The sequence below is a fragment of the Magnolia sinica genome, chromosome 2 (assembly GCF_029962835.1).
Source record: "Magnolia sinica isolate HGM2019 chromosome 2, MsV1, whole genome shotgun sequence".
NCBI classification, from domain to species: domain Eukaryota; kingdom Viridiplantae; phylum Streptophyta; class Magnoliopsida; order Magnoliales; family Magnoliaceae; genus Magnolia; species Magnolia sinica.
This window is the reverse complement of record NC_080574.1, coordinates 7623278-7636625: the sequence shown is the minus strand read 5'-3', so window position 1 is coordinate 7636625 and position 13348 is coordinate 7623278. Positions and strand designations below refer to the sequence as shown.

Below are 13348 nucleotides of genomic sequence, written 5' to 3'. Positions count from 1 at the left end.
ATTGTTGCAGAGGATTCGGTTCCAAACAAAAGTATGGTTACTGAACTGAAAACCTGGAGTATCCTTTGCAACGTCTCAGCTCAATGATAAACCAAATACAGCCACTGATCTTGGAATGATCCGCGAAAGAGAATTCTTCCATCACATCCATGATGCTACTTTAACATATGAAGTGGAACATCTGAAAAGTTGGCCACAAAGTATCATAAAAAGGCACCTCAAATGGTCTACAAAGACTATGGCGGTGACCTAGCAAGCATCAAGGTAAGCGATAGGCTGATACACCAACAAAACCTAAATTTTGATTCATCCCACAGCCCAGCTGTTCATTAAGTGGGCCCAGACTAGCCCATGCCAACACATGCAACCTTAACAAAGAACCAGTATGAAACCCCATCGGAAATCCATCCACTAACTAAGCTGAGGGTGGATCTTGGCTATTAACATGACGTGCATCCATCTATAAAAACCCACGCGTATGTCAGGAATCAACACCAGATTTCTTCATACCAACAATGGCCAGTTTGGAGCAAACATATGCATTTGATCAAGCCCCCCTCTGATCCATCACGATACAAGATTACTAGGTTATTGGTTGGGCCTCATTGTGTATATGCAGCAGCCCAAAAATCAGGTTACGCATCTGCGCTCCTCTCTTTACATGGAATCACAATACAAAGATATTACACATCAAAGCATGCAAGGATTGCTGTGGAAAATCAAAATTTCCTTTACATTTACCTACCAAATAATATACCATTCAGCAAAATAACTCCTATTGGCCCCAAGAGAATCAATCACACATGCATGTCCTTGCACATTCTTTTAAAAGTCTCTGATCTCAATTCCAGATTCGGCTTCGTCCAGGCGGTCTTTCTTTTAAAAGTCTCTGATCTCAATTCCAGATTCAGCTTCGTCCAGGTGGTCGGCGTTTTCCTCCAACATATAATCACAGAGTTCTAAGAGCTGGTCTGCAAGGGGAGGGATGCTGGGGTTCCGCTGATCATTGTACTTGTGAGCGTTTATAGTGATCTGTGCCACATCATGCCTGAATTCTTCCCTATTCTTGTAATCCATTTTCCTCACCTTATCTGTGATGGTGGAGAGATCCATGGGGTGTTCAATGATATCTAGATAGTCAGGAGCATCTTTTTTTAACACTGGTTTGAGGAAAAGATACGACACTGAGGTTCGATCTTTCAGGTTTTTCACAATGCCTTCCAATATGTTTGATAGCACCACCTGCAAAGGAATCCACCCATCAGAGACATTGTCATGGTCCATATGAAACATTCATGTGTACATACGCATGTATAATTTTGTACATAGCTACTAGTAGCTGAATGAGAGAGGAACATGTTTCAGTGTTTATTCAATTATAACTGTTTTGGCAAAATCTGGACTACCCATATGACAGTTGCTGTCTGACACATTTTCATTTAGGTATTCATGCAAAATGCAGTGGGTTCCACCAACTACAAATACCTTAGTTAATGGGACCCCCACTTGGGCAGATTCTGAAATCTGAAATGAGGAAGGAATGTTACCTCTCCGCCTTTGCGACGCTTTGTTTGTGGGGCAAAGCTTGCAGCATACCGTCCCAAATCAGCCGCAGGCCGCCTCTTTGCAGCCCGGTCTCTATCTGGTTTCTTTCGGTCATTTCTGTACATGGTACGTTCGTCAAGATACTCATCTCTGAAATCAGGTTTCTTCTTTTTCTTCTTCTTTGCCTTTTGTCTTTCTTCTCTCTCCTTGCGCATTACTTCTTCACGCCTTCTCATCTCAGTCATCCTTAGCTGTTCCTCTTGCAACTGTCTTTCTTCCTCGTAGAGCCTTCGTGCCTTCTCCTCCCGCATCATCTGTTTCTTTCTCCTCTTCTCTTCCTCTTCCCACCTTCTTGACTCAAAAGCTTTCCTATTTGCTGCCTCTTCGACCAAGAAGTTGGCATCCGGCTTCCTGTGCGTCTCGAAGCTCGACAGCTCAGTTATTTTCTTAGTCCTCCTAAAATCTTCGTCTACCCCAGAGCCAATTGAAGCTTGCTCCACATTATTAATCACCTTCGGCTGTTTGATGATGATCTTCTTTCGAGGTTGATCTCTATCTATAGCTACAGGGGGGCGTATCACAACAGAGGGCGGTTTCTGAGGTTCAGGTGGCACGTCCTCAGATTTCAACTTGCTGGAAATTATAATTTTATTTATTTTAGTAAGGGATTTACTCCCAGTTTCTGTGTCAGCAACGATTTGCTTGTCTGATGTTTGTGGACCCAATACAATTTTCTCAGGCAACTTGTCGGTGGAGCCACATTTGAGCTTCAAGGGGACGATTTTTGCCTGCAATTTTGACCCTGATTTTTCTACACTTTCTGAAACTTCCACCAGAGACATCTTTGTCAAGCCTTTAGGCACCAACTTCTTGATTGGAGGTTTCGGTTGGGGCTGGGTGGAGGCATCAGCAGGATGAGCCTTCCCTGATATACTTTCTGTCTCCATATTTTCAACTTGTGATTCTGCCGGATCTTCTCCATACTTGGGGCAGTTCTTGTTAGTCCTCATGTGGCCCAGCTGATCAACAAGAGGGGTTATAACAGTCATATAGAGAAAATGGGCCATTTTCTGCAACCAATGTATAGTTAAATGAGGAATGCTACTCGCAGATGCCCATCTGCAAGCACCACATACAAGCGCCTCATACATTCCAAAGTGCAAAACAGTATGCATGATCCAGACTGTTCAACAGGTCAGCCCCACCGTTCCCGTGCATTAGCCCAAAAAATAACCTGAATAATCATCAAGTAGGCTGCAAGTGGATGGGAACTTGAGAGTTAAAAAGAATAATTGATGTCCACATTCAATGCACATGTGACAGACCTGATAAGCAGATACATGGTACACCACTATAAGACCAGGAAATTTCATTTGGTGTTGGCAGATGCGTGTTTGATGGTAGAGTTCCTCTAGTTATATTAGTTAGTCACACACCTGACCACATGCTCCACAGACGAAACTCTCTCTCACTGGTTTGTCTGTCTGTTTCTTTTCCTTAATAACCTGGTAGTAAAGAGAGAACATACTCAGGATAACTTCACATTGAATTTTTAAAATTAAAAAAAAAAAACAAAAAAAAAACAATTTAACTAGTGACAATCTGAAAACGGATGAAGTTGGTAATGATTATGATTGCTCACTTGAAATGCAAGCCGTGCACTGTATGGTGGTGACTTACTGCAAGAAGATATTTGAAATGCAAGGCAAGCAACATATGATGGTGACTTACTGCAAGATACTACGAACTAAGCTATTTGAGCTCTCACAATGTCGTTGACAGCTGTTAATGGCTAGCAAAGAAATACCAGAACACACTGAAGATTGCACTGAGGAAGAAATCATGTATTGTCTTCCATCATATGACCGAAATGATATTAATCCTGTAACAAGGATGATCCATTTAAAAAACTGCCATGTTGGATGCAAGTGTTAGACAGATGTTCACATGGTATTAGGATCAAGTCTCGGTTTATCTGTTCACCTGTTTTGTGGTATAATGATATCCCACGTCTAGAGTTCTAATGATATCATGTGTGAGTTAAGATTTATGTAAAACATCTCTCCTAGTATCATGTGCATCAAAATGTCAGTTTCCTGGCTCTCATGTCTGACTCAGATGCATTGTCTTCGTTAAGTTATAGAAGATATTATTCAACGAGAAATGTATAACTCAATCGAAATATATATATATATATATATATATATATATATATATATATATGGACACACACACGCATACATATCAGATGTAAAATTTCAGGTATTTTTGCATGCACGAAACATTATCCCGCAATTTTGGTAGTTTAGACCATAAAATATACAAGGAAATTATGGACTATAAAAGGACTAGTTTTAAAAATGGTCATATCCTGCACGAGTATTGGACATGGACTTCAAACAAACGAGTACGCCCCACTTACATCTTCACTCATATTCTGATAAGCTTTGAATGCATTTAGATTTTTTGTATTGCCCTCATATTTTATAACATATATGAATATTTCACTGTTCGGAATAAATTCTCACCAAAATGAGTATTATTATTATTATTATTATTATTATTATTATTATTACCTTGAAATGGACCGATATGAGTATAATAAATCATCTGTCATGATAACTTGCATCCAATGGTGACATGTCCTGGTCCAAGTTCCCTATGATGGAAGGATATTTTTTGAAATGCATGGATGGGACCTGATAAATTAATTGGTTGTTAATGTGCTTAGATCTGGAAATGTTTTCTTGAAATGATTTATTGGTTTGAATGGAACAGCTGTCGTTATTTTATATGAGTCTTGATGCACTAGAAATTATTATCAGTATTCTAAATCACACCATCTGCACAATGGGAACTCTTGTGGATTTATATTAACAGGTAAAATTCTGCAGCTTCAATGTTTGAGGATGAACCTGGCTATGAACATGTCTGCTGAGATAAGCATGTGCAAAATTTGGTGCAAAAATAAGGTTATTCAATATGCAACAAGAAAAAAAAAAAAAAACTGCATTTCTCCATTCAGTATAAATGATTCTAGATTCATAACTGTGGTTTTGGTTCATGTTTCACTAATTCAACACCAACTCTCCTGAAAAAAGTATGATTGAAGCCAAAAAAAATGGCATGAACCAAAACCACAGTTATGAATCTAGAATCATTTACTTTGAATAGTTGCACATGAGAAGAAAGTATGATTGAAGCCAAAAAAAATGGCATCATAAGTTATGTTATGCCATTGAAGAAACTCAATAGCAGCAAAACAAGAACCATTTACAAAAGTAAAAATGCATCAATTGCATTTCAGCTTTTGTTGTGGTTTCCATTCTCTGTCATATTCACAATATCATAAAATATGAAAACAATGAAATTCCACATCATGCAAATGAGAAACGAGGTGTAAGAACATCATCAATGGACATAACTGAAGCATACAACTCACAAGCTACCTTAAATCCATCTCCCACTGCTTTGCTTTTCTTTTTCAGTAGACCCAAATGTACATCAATCTTTCCAATTCCTTTCTTTGCTTGAATTTTTCCAGACAAGTTTCTTTTAGCCAGAAAATTTTCCACCTGATCCAGCAAGTTAGAAAAAAGTTTAAACAATTATGAAAAATTGTCATCCACTAAATGGTTGCAAGCATGACTTAGAGAAAACATCATTATTTCCAATTCCTTTACTGACTTGTCCAGAAAAGTTTCTTTTAGGAAGAAAACATTCCAGCTGCACGCAGAAAGATTTAGAACTTGCTGCTGTTGATATTGCCGGTTAGAAAAAAGGTTAATGTACACGACCATAGTAAGGTCACAAATTTTTAGTATGAAAAAAAGACTCATTGTTCCAAATTCATTTCTTTGCTTTGACTTTTCCAGACAAGTTTCTTCTAGCAAGAACTCCACCCGCATCCAGCAAGATTTAGAATTTGCTGCTGACATTGCTGTTAGAAAAGGTAAATTTACTCGATTCCAATAAGGTCACTGTTTTTCAGTATGAAAAAAGAGATGTATTTAATACGTGCAAGCATGATTTAAAGCACTCGAAACAAAGACCAATAAGAAAGGATAAACCAAAAGTAGAGTTACCTCTTTTGGATCATCAATAAATGAGCCATTAGATAAGGATGTGCGTATGACTTTCTTGACAATGGTTTTAGTTTTCTTGGTGCAATCAGCATTTACAGAACCAAAACCTAATTCCTTCCCAACAGGTTTCATCTTTTTCTTTTTTATCCCCTCTGCTTCATCATCTGCAGAATAGTCATATAAACAACAACACAATGTAATAATCCAAATGGCATCCCCCTAACATTATTCTGTAAGGATCAATACAAAAAAGGATTTTTTTTTTTAAATGTTGAATAGGTATGACTGTTGATGTATCTACGGAGAAGGTTCAATAGAAATATCATATATGAATTGGTAGGAAATAAGCAAAGGATAATGGTGAAGAGGAAACTGAGATGATCACAAATTGGAAGGAAAACAACATTCTCTACATGAATCATCTCTGGAGATATAAAACACAGACGAAGAGGCAGAATAGAACAAATATATCATGAGAAATAAATTCCACAAATCAAACAATCAGGTACACCTCTTTTCAATCAATAATTAGTTACACAAATTTAACGACAAAAATATACATGAGTACTTGTCAAGTAAATCATTGGACCCTGTTTAGAGATTATCATTAATCCATAAAACAAATACTTATTTCAATGACAGCCCCATGAACAAATATACATACGTGAGCTGCTGAACATGATAGTTGCTAGAAGTTCTGTCCAAAGAAGCAGGAAAGAAGGATAAAGACAAACTAAAAACACACTACCTGATATGAGAAAAATACATAAATACCAACATTGTCAAGAAGAAGACTAGCTTCATCAAGTTTTTATGCTAATGGAAGGATGATTGTCATTAATAATCTAGAAACTCTAAGTTTCATCAGGATGAAGTGGTGGTGAGATGTGAGAACAATTCTCATAATGTTAGCTATAATTTGTATATGATGTTTTGAATACACTGGAAACACAAGTTCATATTTGAAACTGAAATTGAAGCTTTCTTTCTGCCAGCTAAAACAGTTCAGTTAATGCTACCTTGTAGCAGTGAAAAACTTTTGGATGATAATCAATAATTACATGGCATGCTCAAGTTAGTGAATGAAGGCATACATCAACACTATGCATAAGAAACAAAAGGAAACTTTGTGGATGAAGAATAAAGGTATCGTCCATTATCAAGCCATGATGATCACTGACTGCCAAAGCAGATGAGATAAAGTATAATGGTTCAACAGCTTAAGAAGGTCACTACCCATACGTAACAGAAGAAATAACTTATTACATACAATCAAATCATCCTTACCATCCATGAGCATCCTGCACAGTTCTGCTGCTTCTGCTGCTTCATCTTCAATTTCCTCCACTGCTTGAGCTTGAGATGGGCGCCTTCTCATTTTAAGTCCCCTAACACCATCTGCTTTATCATGTTTGGATTCATATTTACCCTCCTCTCCATCTTCACATTCTTCTGCATCCAGCAAATTCTCGAGGTCCCCGGCAAAAGAATCAAGATCACTGTTTGCTTCGGAATCGGTCTCATTTTCATCACCATCAGCTGCAGAAAGACTGAGAACTTGTCGATCCCAAATTTCCTGACATTTTTCTCTTGTTTGCTGCTGAAGCTGAAGAAATGACATTCGTTGGCCACGTGCGAACTTGTTGAGGGTTGCTGCATCGACCATAACCCCTGAGGCTGCTTGCTCACTTGAAAGCTTACGTACCATAGCTATTCGATGCCATCTAGTCATCTTCTCAATCTGTTCCTCAGGAACATTGAACTTAAGTAGAACCTAAAAACAACAACATGTTTGGAGGTGAAAACCTGATGCACCTTGGATATGATAGATTGCTGTGAAATTCAGAATCACAGAATTGGCACAGATTTCAGAAACAAAGAATTAAGTCTATGAATAGAACATGTACTCATCGATAAAGCAGATGCATTATGCTCCTTTCAGTACATGAGCAGTCATGAGCTTAAGAATATCTCAAAAGATGATTGAAATAAATCACGTCCACTCTGAGATGATGACAACAACATCAACAATAATGATAATGATAATGATAATAATAATAATAATAATAATAACAATAGAAGGGAGAAATATAGCAGCAAGGTGCTGTAGTTTCCAACTTTTCTACTATAAACCAGTGTTCAAAGTATCGGTATTGTTAGATGTATCAAGTACTGGGGAAAATGTTGTTCCTCACTTAGTCGGAACATCGTTCAGTCGGGTTCTAATTAACTACCCAACATTCCGTGCTGTAAACCATGGCTGGTCTTATAGGTATCCTATAAAAATTTCCCTTCAGTTTGATTCGTATGTGGTGATCACATAAAACTCCAGTGGCACATCTCTACTTCATCTACCCAGCTGCTATGGGCAACATCCTTCTCAATCTCTTTGCTCTCATGAATTATCAACCCAAGATCTTCAAAATAGTTTTTATTTTATTTTATAAAGTACTACTTAATCAACAACCTCAACTAATTCCCCATTTCCACTATTATTGTTACTAAAATCACATTCCATGTGCTCAGATAAATCCGACTAATTTCAAAACCTTTAGATTCTAAAGCATTTCTCCATAGTTCTAACTTTGTGTTTATCCCCTCCCTCATTTCATCAACCAAAACTATGTCATCTGCAAACAACAAACTCCATCGGACTTCTTCCTGTAAATGTCCCTCCTGTTCCACAACCAATGCAAAAAGATATGGGCTCAATGCCAACCCCTGGCTAAGCCTACAGTAATTGGAAACTCACAAGTCTTTTTTTTTTGAAAAGTCACTATAATATATTAGACAGGAAAAGGGGATACAAAGCAGGGAAGAGAAGACCGATCGCCGAGGAGGCAATCACTACCAAACTCCAAGAAAAAGAAAATCACAATCCTTGAGACCCACTACATAAACAGCCCATTCGATCATTAGCCCATTTTTTTGAAACTCACTAGTCTCTCCACTAGCAGTCTTCACATTTGTTACTGCGCCCTCATACAGATCCTTAACATGTCAGTATATCACCTCGAGACTCCTTTTTTCCCCAACATCTACCAGATTTCTCTAGGGACCCAATTGTATGCTTTTGCTAAGTTGATAAAGACTGTACAAAGATCCTTCCTCCTCTCCCTATATTTCTCCATCACCTGTGTAAGTAGGAAAATAGCCTTAATGGCTCAACTTCCTGGCATAGACCCACACTTATTTACTGATACGTTCGTCTCACACCTTAATATTTGGTTAATCACTCTCCCCCATAATTTCATAGTATGACTCAATTGTCAACACCCATAAGTTTAATCGCACGATAGTTAGTGCAGCTTTGTATGTGTCATTTATTCTTATAAATAGGAACCATGGTACTTTTCGTCCATTTGTTTGGAAAGGAACTTTGGGTAGAAAAATAATAATAATAATAATAATAAATCATGTCACTAGATTTTGAACTATAATGTAAACTTGCAGCATGATATACTGGAAACTTTCTGTATTGATTTGTAATTAAGATGGAGTAGCTGTTACTTATGACTGGTAAGCAAAGAGCAGAGACCCATTGGGCAAATAATTTCAAGTGAGATGCTTGACTATAGGAAATATAAAAACTGTGTACTAGTGAAAAACATTGGCTGTGCTTCCTCTAGAAATTTTTTAAGGTAGATATCAAGGATACATCTTAAAATGGAGTTATACCTCACGTGCTGCATCCATGCTCAATCTGCGGAGATCAGCATCTGTTCCTGTGACTGATGTACCTCCTCGATTAGCAGTTGCTTTTTTCTTCATCACTGCACCTGAAACTGGTGCTTTGGGAGCCACACGAACATAGCTGAACCCCAATCCCCGGCCAGATGGGTCACCGACACCTGTAATTTCTAAGCGCTCTATATTTTCTCGATCCTGCAAAAAGCAAAGGGTTAAAATTGTATTATGTACCCTTTGGCTTTCAAGAAGACTGAAATCTCTAATACCTCTTGAGTTTTTTTCCAGCATGGGTATCATTTTTTATTTTTCCTTTTTCTTTTTTACCTTCTCATTAATATGCTGAGAGAAAAAGTTAAGTCTAGTACTCAATAATATTATATTAAGGAAAAAGACATTAAATATGTCCTATAAAAGAAGGCAGCAAAGAAGAAACATTTTTTCAGCATGTCCTTTTTCTTCTTCTTTTTTTTTTAATCCAAAAGTGATGAATATGGCAAGGCTAAGTCATCTTTTTTATTTTTTTCCAAAGGATCACTGCCACTCACAATCATATCTAGATCCTTTGTTGTAAAAGTAATAAGATAAATCTCCAATTATCAGGTACAACAGAAGATAAACCTCCAGTATGATGGTACAAAAAGCTTAGTTAAGCGCATACAAATGATGCACTCTAACAAAAAATGGGGCTTTATCCATCACCTTTTTTTGGAAACAGTATCCATAATATTACTTTTAAACAAAGAGCAAGAGGAAGAAGTGAGTGGGTGCAAGTTGAAGGCTTAAAAGGGCAACGGGAAGGCCCAAAAGGACGTGGGTGGAGGTAGCAAGAAAAGACTTGATGACTTATGGTCTAACTGAAGTTATGGCCCTTCACAGGGTGGAATGGTGGAACAAGATTCATGTCGCTGACTCCAATTGGTTGGGATAAGGCTTAGATGATGACGAAAAGAAAAGGAGAGAGAGAAGTTGTAAAGGCAACAAAATTACTGCTCATATCAAACAATCCAGACACCTGATTTGTGCATGCCACAAAATTGCTACTCAGATTCCATGAAGTTATCTGCAATTCCCTCTCAATGTGTGATGCAGCAGCCAGAGCAATGGCTTCATCAGGTAGTTGGTTCATTGCAGAAGAAAGACCAACAGGATGTGTGAGCCTGCTGATTCCCAACCTTTTAAGCCGATAAAGGCCAGCTTGCATACTCTCATAGGCGCACACCTGGAGAGAAAATCTTTAAGCACTCATCTTAGAAATAAAATACAGCAAAGAAACTTACACATGTGACAAACAGACAGAATCTAAGACAAGAACATAGTCACAAGGAAACGTGATCTTCAAAGACCGGGGCAGTACCAAGCCTGATTATGACTAATCAAATGCTCATGTTAGACAATGATGAAGCAAACAGACTTGGCAAATAAAAACTTATGCATTCAAGAAACCAAGTACATTAACAAAGTGCAGGAGAAAAGCAAGAATAAAACAGTCAATAGAAGTTCCACTGATCATCCATTTTTCATTAAAAATCAGATAGTGGAAGCTGGATGAATGATTCAGAATTCAGATCTCATGCATGCATGACAAGTGTACCAGATAGAGTAGCTGATAACTTAGAACAGGTGAAAAACACCATGTACGCAACGCATCTAGATGTATGGAACATGTGGAAAGTCCAGTCAGTGATATTGACATTGTTAGTAAAATCATACAATTTATGATTTGAATATCCACATCTTATTAGGAAACAATTTGAGTTGTAAGTTTGAGTCTCATTCTCCAAATATCCTAATAGAATACTATGATATATAGGGAAATCTTACAAACCATGATTTGAATCTCACCATTTAACTCAAATCTTTCTATTGAATTTTTAAACAAATATCAGAGTTGTGGGCTAAACCATGGCTGACATAATTGCTCTTTGCTTCAGGTTTCTTTTGGAGGTTATCTGCGTCAATTTAAATGCCAATAACATATTAAGCACTTAGGAGGGGATTTTTGAATCTTCTAACTTTCAAAAAACACCATACGTGGATGACTCCAATGACAATGGTTATACTGGAGATGAAGATGTACACATGACTAGCATACATCGAGATCTGAGGGCATCCTTTTCATTTGTTCTACCATACATGGATGACTCCAATGGCAGTGGTCATACAGGAGATGAAGATGTCAACATGACTGGCATACATTGAGATCTGAGGACATCCCTTTCATTTGTTTGGGGCTTTTAGATTTGGAACTTCGAATTTGGAAATCTAAAAACATGTTATATTTTTTTTGTAAACAACTTTTAATGTGTTTTGGTATTATGTTCAGGTTTTGCACATATCTTCAACTGGTATCCAACTCGTCTATGTTTTCTAATACTCTTTTTAGAATTTTATATCTGTGTACCACTGCTTTGGCTGGTCTGGAAGAGCCAAAGTAAAAGTGGAAGGCTGATGTCCGGTGGGAAGTAGACCACAAAAACTTTGCCAATCGATCTTCCAAGGTCAACCCCAAATTGCTGGGAGAAGGCTAAGATGATCAATTGTTTTGGAATTTTCAATATATTAAAAAATTCATGTAAGTCTAACAATCATGTGGTTTACAATTTACAAGCTACTATTCCAGTCACATTATGGTTTTACGATCCAATACGACTTTTAGAACATTGGATCTGGACCATCATCTAGTAGGCACAATTGTGGATGGGTCACCATGCAACTCTTGCCAATCCAACAATCCTGATCACCAGAATAGTGGTTTGCTATTGAAAGTTTGAAGTAGAATGGCACTTCTCATAACCTATCCTCTGGAAGGTGCATCTAGGGATTGGAGACTCAGACTAACGATCCGTTTAATGCATTGGTTAGATCTGAAAATTTATTATAACTGCGTTGGAAACCAATTTGACAGCTAGGATTGTCAGATCAGACTGATTTTGAACCATAGGCAATACAAGGTGGGGCACTGGACAGCCCAGAAAAATGAATGAGCATCCATTTCCAACAATACAAGATGTACTGGAAATCTGTAATATGGTCCTACATGCATCGCATGTGTGTGTATATATTAAAAGAACAAGAATGATTAGGCAAATCTGAGACAATGTAGAGTTTATAGGTCAAACTTTCCTACAAATTCTTAACAAATTCATCCAAGGTCAAGAGAAAATTGTAAGACAAATAGACACTTAATACAGGCTGAAATCATTGTCATCTACTTAACAAAGAAATACGAGGCTTTCATAGAGATGTAGAAAAAATCCAATCAAAACAATACAAGGTAAAAGAAATTAAAACCAGTCCATGACCTACTAGGTAAGGGGTCTGATTTCTAATTTGAGAGTTGGTTTGACCCTGCCAGTGTGTAAGGGTTCATTTATTTTATAGCAAAAAAATGATGCAACACGATCCAATCATCCAATGAGAGACCAAACTGGTCCTATTGCAGGTTGAATGATGATCAAGCCATCAGATTGTAAATCAACCCCAGATCAGGCCAACAATCATGATTAAAGATCAATCTGTTTAGTTTGAATATCTATATCGTGCAACCATCCATAGTGTAGACCACATTGAGGGACCACATCAAACCAGTACCTATCTACAGATACATACTAGTATCTGCAGTCGAGGATCCAGTACCTACCTGAATGGGCATAACTCATCCTCGAGCTGGCAAGTCAACCCAAAGAGCAGGAGTATGACTTGGTGGCTTACAATTAAGGGGATCTGTGTGGGGCCCGTCCATGGTAGTTATCTGAGATTCCTTACTTTCATCAGTTGTGTCCATACACAGCCTTTATATCAAAATTTATGCAGAGAGTAATCTCAGCCAGGCCACAACAATGGAAATAGTGGGAGAGAATGCCCATCATTGAAGAATCAGTCTCTAATTTTGTTTGGAGCCCAAATTTGTCTCTATCCACACATCCAACCCGTTCATAAGATGCATCCTATCAAGATTAAGGTCGCCCCAAATATCGGATCATCCAAAACACAGGTGGGTCACAACACTTGAATTAAGAGGCCCAAAC

General features: G+C 37.8%; 1 protein-coding gene across 3 annotated transcripts in view; it reads right to left on the bottom strand.

Moving 5' to 3' along the window:
* Positions 1-479: 479 nt before the first annotated feature.
* The window catches only part of LOC131233479 (transcription initiation factor TFIID subunit 1), an 87584-nt gene continuing 74715 nt past the window's right edge, over positions 480-13348 (bottom strand). For 2 of the 3 annotated variants that reach the window (XM_058230205.1, XM_058230213.1), the window contains exons 15-22: positions 10333-10539; positions 9309-9515; positions 6918-7404; positions 5616-5794; positions 4995-5120; positions 2982-3050; positions 1548-2564; positions 480-1242 (exon numbers count right to left, since the gene is read on the bottom strand). In XM_058230205.1, coding sequence (XP_058086188.1) covers positions 880-1242; positions 1548-2564; positions 2982-3050; positions 4995-5120; positions 5616-5794; positions 6918-7404; positions 9309-9515; positions 10333-10539 — 2655 coding nt within the window. In that variant the 3' untranslated portion in view covers positions 480-879. The remainder of the gene's footprint in view (positions 1243-1547; positions 2565-2981; positions 3051-4994; positions 5121-5615; positions 5795-6917; positions 7405-9308; positions 9516-10332; positions 10540-13348) is intronic. The other variant, XM_058230197.1, reaches the window with a different exon arrangement.